The sequence below is a fragment of the Tamandua tetradactyla genome, chromosome 24 (genome assembly GCF_023851605.1).
Source record: "Tamandua tetradactyla isolate mTamTet1 chromosome 24, mTamTet1.pri, whole genome shotgun sequence".
Taxonomy (NCBI): Eukaryota; Metazoa; Chordata; class Mammalia; order Pilosa; family Myrmecophagidae; genus Tamandua; species Tamandua tetradactyla.
In genome coordinates this window covers 10229249-10243579 of record NC_135350.1, presented here as the reverse complement: position 1 = coordinate 10243579, position 14331 = coordinate 10229249, and the positions used below count along the sequence as shown (strand labels likewise).

At 36.0% G+C, this 14331-nt stretch overlaps 1 protein-coding gene across 3 annotated transcripts in view; it reads left to right on the top strand.

The window, feature by feature from the left end:
- The window catches only part of AP1AR (adaptor related protein complex 1 associated regulatory protein), a 94096-nt gene that overhangs the window by 38255 nt on the left and 41510 nt on the right, over positions 1–14331 (top strand). For 2 of the 3 annotated variants that reach the window (XM_077142538.1, XM_077142539.1), the window contains exons 2-4: positions 8826–8874; positions 11312–11338; positions 13167–13192. In XM_077142538.1, coding sequence (XP_076998653.1) covers positions 8826–8874; positions 11312–11338; positions 13167–13192 — 102 coding nt within the window. Of the gene's footprint in view, positions 1–8825; positions 8875–11311; positions 11339–13166; positions 13193–14331 lie in introns of those variants that run through there. The other variant, XM_077142540.1, reaches the window with a different exon arrangement.

Sequence of the window (14331 nt, the reverse complement as noted above, 5' to 3'; positions counted from 1 at the left end):
TGGGCACACAGATAACCTCAGCATGCCCCCGCCCCAACTCTGGGCAAGCGCTGACCTGCTCATCCAGGACATACCTGCTCCCAGCCCATGCAGGTGCAGTCCTGGGCACTGCCCCTGAACTCTACGCACACACACACACCAGGGTCCCGCCCCCTACACCACTACACACCAGAGCCCTGTCCTCCCAGAACTGCACATGCACACAGCTACATCCTCCCCACTGCCGGGAGGATGTATACTGACCTCTTGACCCCTGCATCCCAACCCCCTACCCCACACACATGCACCCTTGTGCCAACTCCCAGCACAAGCACCTGCTCCCACATCTGGCAGGTGCTCACATATGCATCTATGCTGCATAACCCCCGCCCTACACTCATGTGCTCCTGTGCTCCAACCCCACCCCACACCTGCACACCCACACCAGGGCCTGGCCCACCTGACTTCACCTGTCTCTGACCATGTACTGCAACCCCGGTGACTTGAGCCCCTCCTCTACACACTCCCACATCTGCAACCTGGGACCCCTGGACCCCTTCCTCTGTGCAACAACACACCTGTATCCTGCCCTCCCTGTGCCCCAACCACTTTGACACCTACCCTACACTGTGATACCCACAACCCCCACACTCCGCCTGCCCATCCATATACTGGTGCCTGTGCACCAGCCCCCATCGATTTGCAGTCCCCCCATCTGCCTCTTGCCGCACACTACCACTGTATCCCCCATGCTGCACCCTGCTACTGCACTCCAGGGCCTGCCTCAGCTGCACCCCATGCCCACAGCCCCTGCACCGCACCAATGCAACCCCACACCCTGCACTGCTTGTTCACAGGCACCAGTGTAGCACCCCCAACCTGTGCCTGTACCTATGCTGCAACCTATTACTGCATTGTTGTGCCCTGCCCCATACTCTACATCCTGCTCCTCATCCATCCTGCAAGTACAAAGCTTTAGATTACTGAAGGAAATCAACTTCCAAAATAACCCTTTCAAGATATTTACATGCCTCAACGGCAACAGAAGATCAATAAACATATCAAGATACAGGCAGATATATAACCCAGCATAATGACCAAATTAAAACACTGGAGAAGATACACACTTCGGAACAACTAATCTAAGATGTTCATATAACTCTATTAAATAAAATCAATGGAATGGCTAATGACCTAAAGGAGATAAGAAGACACTAGAAGAGCACAAAGAGGAATTTGAAATAGTAAATTAAAAAATAGCAGATATTACAAAGATTAAAGATACTGTAGACCAAAGAAAAAATATACTAGAGACACACAACAGCAGATTTGAAGAGGCAGAAGAGCGAATAAGCAAACTGAAGGACAGTGTAACTGATTTTGAACACTCAAAACAGCAAATGTCAAAAAAAGATGGAAAATTTTGAATTGGATCACAGAGAAATGGACAAAACAAACCATACAAATATAAGAATCATCAGTGTCCCAGAAGGAGAAGAGCAGAGCAAAGGACTAGGAAGATTAGTTGAGGATATAATGCAGAAAACTTCCCAACCCTTAAGAGAACATAAATATGCAAGTCAAAGCAGCCCAACAAACTCAAAATAGAATAAATCCCAATAGGCCTTCTCCAAGACAATACTAATTAGTATGTCAGATGTTGAAGAGAAACAAAATCTTGAAATGAGCAAGAGAAAAACAATCTATTACATATAAGGAAAACCATATCATACTGAGTTTGGATTACTCAACTGGCACTATGGGGGCGAGAAGGCAGTGGTATGATACATTTAACATCCTGAAAGAGAAAGACTTCCAAACAAGAATTCGGTACCTGACCAAATTGTCCTTCAAAATTGAGGGACAGATTAAAATTTTCACAGGCAAAAATGCTGAAAGAATTTGTCAACAAGAGACCAGCCCTACAATAATACTAAAAGGAGTTCTTCCAGCTGAAAAAAAAAAAAAAAAAACCCAGGAGAAGGAGGTCTGGAGGAGGGCACAGAACTGAAGAGTACCATTGAGGGTAACTTAAAAGAAGAGAGAAAGGGGAAAAGAATACATAGAGCGGACAAATAAAATTCAAAGGATAAGACGGTGGATTCGAGAAATGCCTTTACATTAATAACTTTGAATGTTAATTGACTAAACTTACCAGTTAAAAGATATAGATTGGCAGAGTGGATTAAGAAATACAGTCCAGCTATATGCTGCTTACAAGAGACTCATCATAGACACAAGGATACAAATAGATTGAAAGTGAAAGGATGGAAAAAGATGTTCCATGCAAGGTGTAGTAAAAAAAAAAAAACAGGAGTAGCTATACCAATATCAGACAAAATAGACTTTAAATATAAACACATTATAAGAGACAAAGAGGGACACTATGTAGTAATAAAAGCGACAATTCTCTAAGAAGAAATAACAATGATAAATGCTTATGTTCCCTATCAAGGAGCTCCAAAGTACATGAGACAAACATTGCCAAAACTGAAGGGAGCAATAGACGTTTCAATAATAATAGCAGGAGACTTCAATACACTACTCTCCCCTATAGATAAAATAATCAGATAGGATCAGCAAGGAAATAGAGAAGTTAAACAATTTGACGAATGAATTAGACAACAGATCATTACACCCCAGAGCACCAGGATATACATTCTTCTCTAATGCTCATGGAACATTCTCCAGGATAGAAAATATGCTGGGGCACAAAATAGGTCTTTATAAGCTTAAAACCACTGAAATTATTCAAAGCACATTCTCCGATCACAATGGAATGATGCTGGATCTCAGTAACCACCAAACAGCAAGAATATTCACAAATATATGGAGATTAAATACATATTCTTAAATAACCAGTGGGTCAAAGGAGAAATTGCTAGAGAAATCAGTTGCTATCTGGAGACGAGTCAAAATGAGCATGTAACATATAAGAACTTATGGGATGTGGCAGAGGCTGTGCTGAGAGGAAAATTTATTGCCCTAAATACCTATATTAAAAAAGCAGGAAAGAGCAAAAATCGAGGACTTACCTGATCACCTGGAGGAACTTGAGAAAGAACAGCAAACTAACCCCAGAGCAAATAGAAGAAGAGAAATAATAAAGATTAAGCAGAGTTAAATGAGTGGGAGAACAAAAGAACAATAGGAAGAATCAATAAAACCAAAAGTTGATTCTTTGAGAAAATCAATAAAATTGATGGGCCTCTAACAAGACTGACTAAAAAATAGAGGATGCAAATAAAATCAGAAATGAGAAGGGGTGCATTGCTACGGACCCTGAAGAAATGAAAGAAATAATAAGAGGATATTATGAACAACTATATGCCAACAAACTAGAAAACTTAGATGAAATGGACAAATTCCTAGAAACACACAACCAAGCTACACTCACTCAGGAAGAAATGGAAGATCTCAACAAACCAATCACAAGTAAAGTGATTCAATCTGTCATCAGAAATCTCCCTACAAAGAAAAGTCCAGGGCCAGATGGCTTCACAGGGGAATTTTTGTCAAACATTGCAAAAAGAACTGACACCAATCCTGCTCAAACTTTTCCAAAAAAAATTGAGGAAAAATGAATACTACCTAACTCATTTTATGAAGCTAATATCATTTCAGTACCAAAACCAGGTAAAGATGGTATAAGAAAGGAAAACTGAAGGTTAATCTCCCCAATGAATATAGATGCAAAAATTCTCCACAAAATATTGGCAAATTGAATCCAACAACACATTAAAAGACTTATATACCACGACCAAGTGGGGTTTATACCAGGAATGCAAGGATGGTTATAATGCAAGAAAAAAATCAATTAATGTAATATAGCACATTAACAAATCGAAATGGAAAAATCACATGATCATTTTGACTGATGCTGAAAAAGCATTTGAAATTCAGCTTCCTTTTCTGATAAAAACACTCCAAAAGATAGGAATCAAAGGTAACTACCTCAATATGATAAAAGGAATGTAAGAAAAACCAATAGTCTGCATTGTACTCAATGGAGAGAGACTGAAAACTTTCCCCCTAAGATCAGGAACAAGACAAGGATGTCCATTGTCACCACTATTATTCAACATTGTGCTAGAAGTTCTAGCTAGAGCATTCAGGCAGGACAAAGAAATCACAGGCATACAAATTGGAAAGGAAGAAGTGAAACTTCATTATTTGCAGATGACATGATACCATGCTTGGAAAATTCTGAGAAATCTATAGCAGTTACTTGAGCTAATAGACAAGTTCAGCAATGTGGTGGGATACAAAATTAATGTGCAAAAATCTGTAACATTTCTATACACCTGCAATGACCCAACTGAGGAGTCAGTTAAGAAAAAAATTCCATTCAGTATAGCAACTGAGAGAGTCAAGTACTTAGGAATGAACTTCACCAGGGATGTAAAGGACTTGTACACAGAAAACTACATAACATTCCTAAAAGAAATCAAAGAAGATCTAAATAGGTGGAAAGACATTCCCTGCTCATGCATAGGAAGGCTGAATATACCGAAGATGTCAATTCTCCCCAAATTTATTAACAGATTGAGCACAATACCAATCAAAATTCCAACAACCTAATTTGAAGACTTGTAAAGCTAGTTACCAAATTCATCTGGAAGGGAAAGAGACCCTGAATAGCTAAAAATATCCTAAAAAAGAAGAATGAAGTGGGAAGATTAATACTCCCTGACTTTAAAACTTATTATAAAACCACAGTGGTCAAAACAGCATGGTACTGGCGCAAAGACAGAAGTATTGATGAATGGAATCTAATTCAGAGTACAGGAATAGATCACCAAATCTATGGTCACCTGATCTTCAACAAGGCCCCCAAATCTTCTGAACTGGGACAAAATAGTCTTTTCAGTAAATGAGCATGGAAGAACTGGTTATCAGTAGCCAAAAAAATGAAAGAAGACTCTTACCTTACACCCAGTACAAAAGTCACTCAAAATGGATCAAGCACCTAAGTATAAGAACTAGCACTGTAAAGCTTCTAGAAGAAAATGTAGGAAAACATCTTCAAGACCTAGTAATAGGAGGTAGCTTCCTAAACTTTACACTCAAAGCACAAGCAACAAAATGAAAAATAGACAAATGGAAACTCCTCAAAATCAAATACTTCTGCACCTCAAAAGACGTTGTCAAGAAGGTGAAGAGGCAGCCAACTCAATGGGAGAAAATATTTGGAAATCACATATCAGACAAAGGTTTGATATTCTATATACACAAGGAAATCATACAACTAAACAGCAAAAGAACAAAGAATCCAATTGTAAAACAGGCCATAGATATGAATAGGCATTTTTCTGAGGAGCAAATACATATGGCTCAAAAACACGTAAAGAAATGTTCATTTTCACTGGCTATAAGGGAAATGCAGATCAAAGCTACAATGAGATACTACCACACACCTATAAGAATGGCTGCTATTAAACAATCAGGAAACTGTAAATGTTGGAGAGGATGTGGAGAAATTGGGACCTTATGCACTGCTGATGGGAATATATAATGGTGCAGCCACTATGGTGGACAGTTTGGTGGTTCCTTAGGAAACTAAATATTGAGTTGCCCTATGACCCAGCAATAGCACTACTCGGTATATACCCAGAAGAGCTGAAAGCAGTGACACAAACAGACGTATGAACACAGAAGTTCATGGCAGCATTATTCACAATTGCCAAAAGATGGAAACAATCCAGGTGCCCATCAACAGATGAGTGGATTAACAAAATGTGGTATATACATATGATGGAATATTATGCCGCAGTAAAATGAAGTGACATCCTGATGTACATGACAAGATGGATGAGCCTTGAAGACATAATGCTGAGTGAAATAAGTCAGACACAAATGGATAGATACTGTATTATTCCACTTTTATGACCATGGTAGGGGTAAAAGCAAAGGCTTACAATACAGAGTATAGGGGACCTAGAGATAGATACACAGAAGCCTGAGATGGGTGAATGGTTAGCTAATGAGGTTGAACTCAAATGTAAGGGAAGATAGAAGTGAAGGCAGTTCATTAGTGTCTATAAGTAATATTACTAGATTGAAGGTGAACATAATTGAAAGGGATTGTATATACCCATGTGTCCCACTTATTAGCACTAGAAATATAAATAAGTTCTTACATGAACTACTTTAAAGGTATGAATTTTGTACAAAGAATGTATAAGTTCAGGGTATAGGGGGTGTATTAGTTAGGGTTCTCTAGAGAAACAGAATCAACAGGGAACACTTGCAAATATAAAATTTATGAAAGTGTCTCACGTGACTGTAGGAACAGAGTCCAAAATCCACAGGGCAGGCTGCGAAGCCGATGACTCTGATGGATGGCCTGGATGAACTCCACAGGAGAGGCTCACCAGCCAAAGCAGGAATGGAACCTGTCTCTTCTGGGTCCTCCTTAAAAGGCTTCCCATGATTGCATTTAGCATCACTAATTGCAGAAGACACTCCCCTTTGGCTGATTACAAATGGAATCAGCTGTGGATGTAGCTGACGTGATCATGACCTAATCCTATGAAATGTCCTCATTGCAACAGACAGGCCAGCACTTGCCCAATCGGATGAACAGGTACCACAACTTGGCCAAGTTGACACCTGTCCCTAACCATGACAGGGGGAAACTTATCTTGCATACTATGGGCTAAGTTTAAGAGGATAACATCAACAGCATCACAGCAACAGCAGGGGTAAATAATGGGGGGAGGAACAAGAGTTCAGGGGAGGCTTAGACTTTTTGTTTGGTGAGGGTGTGTTTATTGTATCTTTTTCTTGGGAAGAATGAAATTATCTAAAATTGAGAGTGTTGATGGACTGTTGACTTTGAACATTACACATGATGCCTAATGAATGGAGTTGGCTAAAGGATGCACTGACTTGGAAGTAGATTCCTGAAGGATGGTGTCTACATATCATTCAATATTGTGCTGCTACAAAAAGAAACAAAGTTATGAGGCATGCAACATTGTGAAAGAACTTGTGGGACATTTGGTGAGGCAAAATAAGCCAGGAACAAAAGCAATTATTGTATCTTCTCATTTAGAAAATGCTTATAAGAAAACAGGGGCTTAGATTGTAAACTTTTAAAACAGTCATATTTAGTCCAGAGTGGTAATTGTTACTTCTGGGTTTTGCAAGGCTGTTTTATAAATGTATAACCTGGTACTTAGAGATAAGAACAGAGCCGATCGGGTCGGGATTGAGGTAATTCAGAACACAGGGGTAAGGAAGACATTGTCCATACTTTAGAACCACACATACTCTTTGAGACCCAAGGAAGAAAGGTTTATTTTGTCCAGAACCTAAATTTTCTAACTCACACTGTCTGGGTAGGTCATTTAAACAATCAAAACACAGAGAGCTCAGAATAAGAATGAGGAGGGCCTTTAATCCTATATAGTTTAATATAATGCCTGGATACATCCCAGAGTATATTAAGCAGATAAGCAAAAAGTATTGGCAAAGTCCCTTGAGGGATGGGAGAAAAAAATATGAAACTATTAAACTTTACCACCAGGGAAACCCCTGATACTGTGTCAAATATTAGGGACACCCAAATCAATAGACCAAGCCCTTGATCTTGAGCCTTACTCTTGTGAAGCTTATGTTTATAGCAGAGAAGCTTAGCCTACCTATACATATGCCTACAAGTTACTTCTGGAGGACCTCTTTTGTTGCTCAAATGTGGCCTTACCCTCTCTAAGCCCAATTCCATAAGTGAAATCATTGTCCTCCCCACTACATAGGACATTACATCCAGGGGTGAGTCTCCCTGGCTGCATGGGGATGACTCCCAGGAGTTAGCCCTGGGACCTTGGAATCAACAATGCCATCCTGACCAAAAGGGGGAAGGAAGTTAAAACAAATATAGTATCAGTGGTTGAGAAAGTAAATAGAGTCGAGTGGCGACTCTGGAGATCACTCTTATACAAGCTTCAGTTAGATATAATACCTACCATAACTTGCCAAACCCTAACCAAAACTATTCTAGCCAATCCCAAAGAACACCTAGGGTGGTACATAAGATTCTACAAAGGTTTCATGCACTAGGGTAACTTTCCAGAATCCTACAACTTCCCGATGGGTCCCTGGACCAGGTAAGTCCATTTGAAATGCAGAGAGGCTAGCCTCTCTAGAATATCAACTAGTTCCATACCCCTACCCCATATTGTCAATAGCCCCTTCCAACATGAAAAAGTTACGATGGGCATAATCCAAATACCCCTAAAGAATAAGAGAAGATAAAGTTGTTGGTGAGTTATACAGAGAAAGAAGGTTTAACAAATAAGTATGGTTACTGAATCATTATATTGATATTTCTTTTAATCTCCAGTATCTTAGAGCAGCTATAAGTAAAAGCCTAAACTTGTGGAATTTAAACCTATACCAAACTCTGAAATCTCTTCTACAACTAATTGTTTGCGATGTGCTTTTAAATTTATTGCTTTTTTGTATATATGTGTTATTTCTCACAAAATAGAAAAAAAAGTTGATTGTGCTGATTAAAATATGTATGTATACATTTTTCTTTTTTTTCCTTGCCTACCCTCTGGTGTTCTGGATCAGGTAGAAAGAAAAATCTGAGGTGATTGTAGCCCATGCAAACTGTGGAATCTGTTTTGTAGCTATGCGCTTAAGAGTGCTTTGAAAATTATTGCTTTTTTCTTTCTTTGCTTTGGATGTATGTTATATTATACAATAAAAAGACATTAGATCATACATTAGAGAATTTAAAGTTGCTGTTAAGTAAATATGTTTTTGCTTATGTTAATTCTGCTTTAGGGCTAATTTTGATTTTTAAAGTTGGTGTTTTTCTCTGTTTTTCTTTCTAGGTCCAAGTATTTTAGAACATGCTCAAGAGGTGAGCACTTAACAATAGAGGTAAGTAGAGCCATTAATTTGATTGGATTAAAAGTACCTTCAGGAGAGTAGAAGGATTTTTTTTTTTTTTCACAAAGTGGAAGGGATCTAAGCCTATATTAGGTATGGACTGTTGTATTTCAGTATTCTTGATGCTTGTGAAAGGGAAAGCATTAGGGCAATGGAGGTGGAGAATGGGTAGGGAGAAGAAACTTGCAGAAGATTACGGCCCTGTTTTTCTAAGAGAATTGGTTCTTTGGGTTTTGTTTTTTTGCTTACACAGCTGAGAGATAGGGTACTCTCCTAATAGTAATAGTGGTTCACTAAGGCAGCAATTCTAGATTCTACTGATTTAAATTCAGTAGAATCCCTTGCAGAGAGGTGTAGTAGAATCAAAACAGCAAGTTGATTTTAAGCAACTCCCAGTAGAATCAGAGTAACTTTTTCTTCATATAAAAAACATAATAATAGCAGTTACCATTTTACTCATGGCTCTATCCCAGACATTCCACCATAAGAACGAAATACATTCCCCATTATATGGATGAGAAATCAGAATTTAGAAATGTGGCTATGTCACAACAATGTGTTTAAGTAGCAGAATCTAAGTTCTAGTTCCAGGCTGCCTGGCCCCAAAGAATGAACACTGTATTACATTGCCTTTATATTAAATAAGGAAACATGCAAACACTCTTTTTTAAAAAAAATTCACAAATCAACCCCACAAAAAATATCTTATTTTGAATAGTTTTAAGTCATTTCTTTAGAATCTTGTATTTTTTTTTTTTTTTTTTTTTTTAAAGGAAAGACAGAGAGAAGGAAGGAAGGATAGAAGGAAGGAAGGAAGGAAGAAAGGGAAACATCTTTAAACATTTTCTTGTTTTATTGTATTTTGTTTTTCCGTTTTTTGTTACATGGGCTGGGGCCGGGAATCGAACCGAGGTCCTCCGGCATAGCAGGCAAGCACTTTGCCCGCTGAGCCACCGCGGCCCGCCCAAGAATCTTGTATTTTTTAAATCTTTTGAATTAATTGCTTTTCTCTGGATCTTGAAAGAAATCAATTACAATAAAACACTTTTTCCTTTCCTTCAAATGGATAGTTACTAAATTATTTATTTTAAATACTAAAATATTTGAAATAGAGATATTTTAATAATGTAATTTATTAGTACTGAGTAAATGGCACCTATTATATTATGATTAAATTATTTATTTACATTTCTGCCTCTAGCATGACTTTTTTTTGCATTGCAGCTACTGTTTAATAGATTTTCTATTAAATAGATGAATTAATACATGAATAAATATAAATTCTTACCGAAATTCTTATTTGGCTGTCTTTCTAGCCCCTGTTTTTCACTTAGCCTTAGCTGACTAATTTCAAGGTGGGATGAAAAGTATAATCCCATCCTGTGTCAAGGCAAAGAACTTAAAATATTTGCTGAACAGCACAAATGACTGCTGCATGTTTAATTTCTACTTTACTCTGCAATATATATAAGACCTACCAAATTAGTATTCACATCTAGTTCTTTATTATGGCGGTATAACATAAGAAACATTAATTTTCTAAATTTTATCAATTTGTCTTATTTAGAAGTGATATATAACAGAAACCCAGGTACCTGTCACTTCTCAGGAAGACTGTAGTTTTTTTGAGAGGGTGCATGGTCTGGGAACTGAGCCCAGGTCTCCCATGTGGAAGGTGGACATTCTAACCACTGAACTACCCATGCACCCTAGGAAGACTGTATATTAACTCCACTAGTGTTTGTTATGAAAACAAAAATGTGTTTTCTAGTATCAGAAATAGAATATTAGGAATAGAATTTAGTTTTAGCTGCTCTATCTATCTATGATTTTCATATCAACTACAATTATTAACCACCATTCTAGGTCAAAGATGGTAAATATATATGAAATGACCTTGCTATTCAAGGGATAAAGGCATTCTTTCTTGCAGCCTACATACTGCCTCAGAATCTGTCCTAAAACAGTAATCCAGGTAGCCTCTTAATAAATCAGACTTGGCTTTCAAGATTGAATTTTTTTTTTAATCTTGCTATTTCTACTTTAGATTGTATAATTTGTTCTGAACCCAAGAGAAGTGGAGATATTCTGGCACTGTGAATTTAAAACTCTGTATGAAAATTCAATTCATGTGGAAGTTTTATTAGTTCATAAGTTTCTGCTCATGGTTACTGTAATTCTTTTCATATTTCATATAAAGTCATAAATAGAAATGATGTCTGGTAGGATTGTTGATATACTGAACGAGCTGATGTATAAAAGGGCATTTGACTTTTAGTATCTTACAAATATAAAGGCAAATTATTTTTGTGGTGAAAGTGACTTATAATTTCTTGAGAGATTTACTTAGTAGCATCTTAGTAGATACTAGTAAGATGTATACCTTAGGCAACTATCCCTCCTAACACTTACTTTCTTGTTCTTTCAGTTTGAGAATCTAGTAGAAAGTGATGAAGTAAGTATTTGCATAGTAGTGCAAAATCCAAATTTGTTGTTCTCTTTAGTCATCTCAGTAGTTCTAATCTTAATTATACTTTCTAAATTTTAATTAAATTTTTTTTAATTTTTATTTTTTTGGGTGTATACTTTTACTTTTACTTTTCAGTCCTTTTTATATCATTTCCTTTTTTTTTTTTACCAATTTATATTAACAAACCCAGAATTTTCTTGTATAGTATATATAATAATGCATTATAAAAATAATATATAACAGGTCTGTAGAACTGGAGAAACTTCAAAAAGGAATCATTTCTAACCTTTTGCTATTATATAGACAGAATAACAACAATCCAGAGTAAATCCATTATCTTACCATAGTTTTCATGGATTTCTGAGGGTCGAATTTATACATCAATTTCCACTTGAACCATTATCTCTTTTAGCAGTTATTTATGTTGATTGTCTGCATTTCATCTCATCTGAAATTTAATTTTTAAGATACACTCCAAGTACAGAAGTCATAAAATATGAGCAGAAAAAGTGTGTCTTTGATTCAGTGAAATGTGGTATATTCTTATTAGAAGATCTTTAGTTTGTGTGCTAATTTCCAACTTCATTACTAAACTAATTGTATGAGTTTGAGCAAATTAACCTCCCTAAGACCTATATTCAACATCTCTAAACGGACAATCATTGCAAACACTGACCTTTCTTCATTTGGTTTTCTAGGGAAACAGGAAATGAACTGAGCCTTTCCTGTAAAAATTTAAGTCATTCTTTGGCCCAGCATTTCACATAGTGTGTACAGAATACTAGACTCACAATATGTACTAGCATTTTAAAAGGTCTCAGAAAAACTACTGTTAAAGAAAATTATTTAAACTTGTTTAGCTCAGCATTTCCCAAATTAATTTGGGTATTTGCCTTTCTAAAAAAATAATAATATGTAATTTTATTATCCTTTGGTAGAACACATTTAGGAAATAATCCTATTCTTTGCTTTTCCCAGCTAAATTTCTCCCAGATATTCTAAAGTTTTCTTCATAGAATCTAGTTTTCTTCCCTTCCCAAAAGTTAGTTTAATCTCCAAAGCTTCTGATGAATACTAATTGTCAAATAATTGTTCCAGCCTCCAGTAAAGTTGGTCCCAGCATCATATTGCTTTTTAAAGGAACTTGTGATTCCATTTATTTTCCTAAAGTGACTTTTGTTTGTTTGGCCAAGGCCTTTTTGTTTTTGTTTTGGCTAGCTAGTATTTTGCTTTCTTGTGCCACATTTGACATTTATTTTTGTTGAAAGTCATCATATTTTGTAGTGCTATTTCCTACATTCATTTAGACCATTTGGATTTCATTGCTAGTGTAACTTAGTCATATATTTTAGCTCTGTTTAAGATAAAAGCAGTTTCATTGCACAAGAGATGTGTAAACCTGAATCAATCTTGAAAATAATTATGGTTTGCTTTTGGAGAAAAAAATATAGGCAATTTCATAACTCTGTACGGAAAAATATAAGTGGTGAGGGCATGGAGAATATGCTATCTAGTACCACTCCAATTCTAGAAGTTCATTTGTTATATAACATTTATTTTTTAGACAAAATTTAAGAAAATATCCAGCAAATGATTGCTGTATAAATAAGCTAGATAATAAATGAAACTTTACCCTTGAGAAACAGTGAAATTTTAAAGCTTTTTGTTTAAAATGCTTTTAATACTGGGAAAAATATTTTATTATGATAGCCATAGGTAAATAGAAAGCATTTTTTATTAAATGAAAATTTTATTGGCTTGCTTAAATAGAATTCAGGTAGTGAAATTTCTTTGTTTAATTAATTTTGTACAGGGGGAAAGCCCAGGAAGCAGTCATCGGTAAGGCTTTTCTTTTTCTTTTTTCTTTTTTTTTTTAAAAACTTCCTTTGAACAGTGAGAAACTAAGACTCCAGGCTGGGTTGTTTACTGCTTTGAGACATTGAACTGTTTACATTTTAAACCTTAGTTTCATCTTTCCAAATGATTGAGGCAAATAATAAATATTTCAAAATATTGTTTGGGGCATTAAATAATTGAATGTATATAGTGCCTTTGTTTTTCCTATTGGACCCAAGTTGTTATAGGACCCAAGTTGTTATATGTTTTTGTATTTTCTAAAAATCATTTAATATTAATAAATACATTTCCCTTAAGATTTTTATCCTTATCCCCTTTACCTTCCTTCTAAACAATCAAAAACTCATTTTACTTATCATAAGCTTTTTATACCTTTCAATAGTAACTAGAACTTTGATAACTTATTTAAGCAGCCTCTTTACATTCTATTAAAATCACATCTACTTGAAAAAAGAAGCCCCCATTTAACTTTTTTTATCATCCAGAAATTACATTTTTTTACACAATATCCAGCATCCAATAAAAACTTGAGTCTTTCTAAAAAATATAGCAAGACTAAATTACTTAACACCATGAGCAAACAACAATAGAAATAGACTTGCATTTGGTCAGAAGTTGGAATTATCAGATAAGGACCTATAATAATTCAGATTACTATATTAAATTAAATAGAGGAAAATATGAACAAAAAAAGCATTCAACAAAAAATTAAACTATTTTTTAAAGCATACAATACCTGAAATTAAGAATAAAAGTAGACTGGATACAGCACAAGTCATGATGGTCAGTAGAAAAATACACATACTGTTATATAGCAAAAAGAATGGGCTGGATGAGATAGATAAAAATGTAGGAAATGTGAGATGTAGTTAAAATGTCTTAACTTATGAATAGTGGAGTTTCAAAGGGAGAAGAAAGAGAATGGAGCAAAAAATATTTGAAGAGATAGAGGCTGAGAATTTTCCAAACTGGGAAAAACCATCAATCTCTAGGGTTCAGAGGCTCTGCAAGACCCAAGTAGAATAAATACAAAGAAAATTATATCTAGGCACATCATCATTAAACTGAAGAAAACCAAAGACAAAATTAAATTCTTAAAAGTAGTCAGAGAAAAAAAAAAT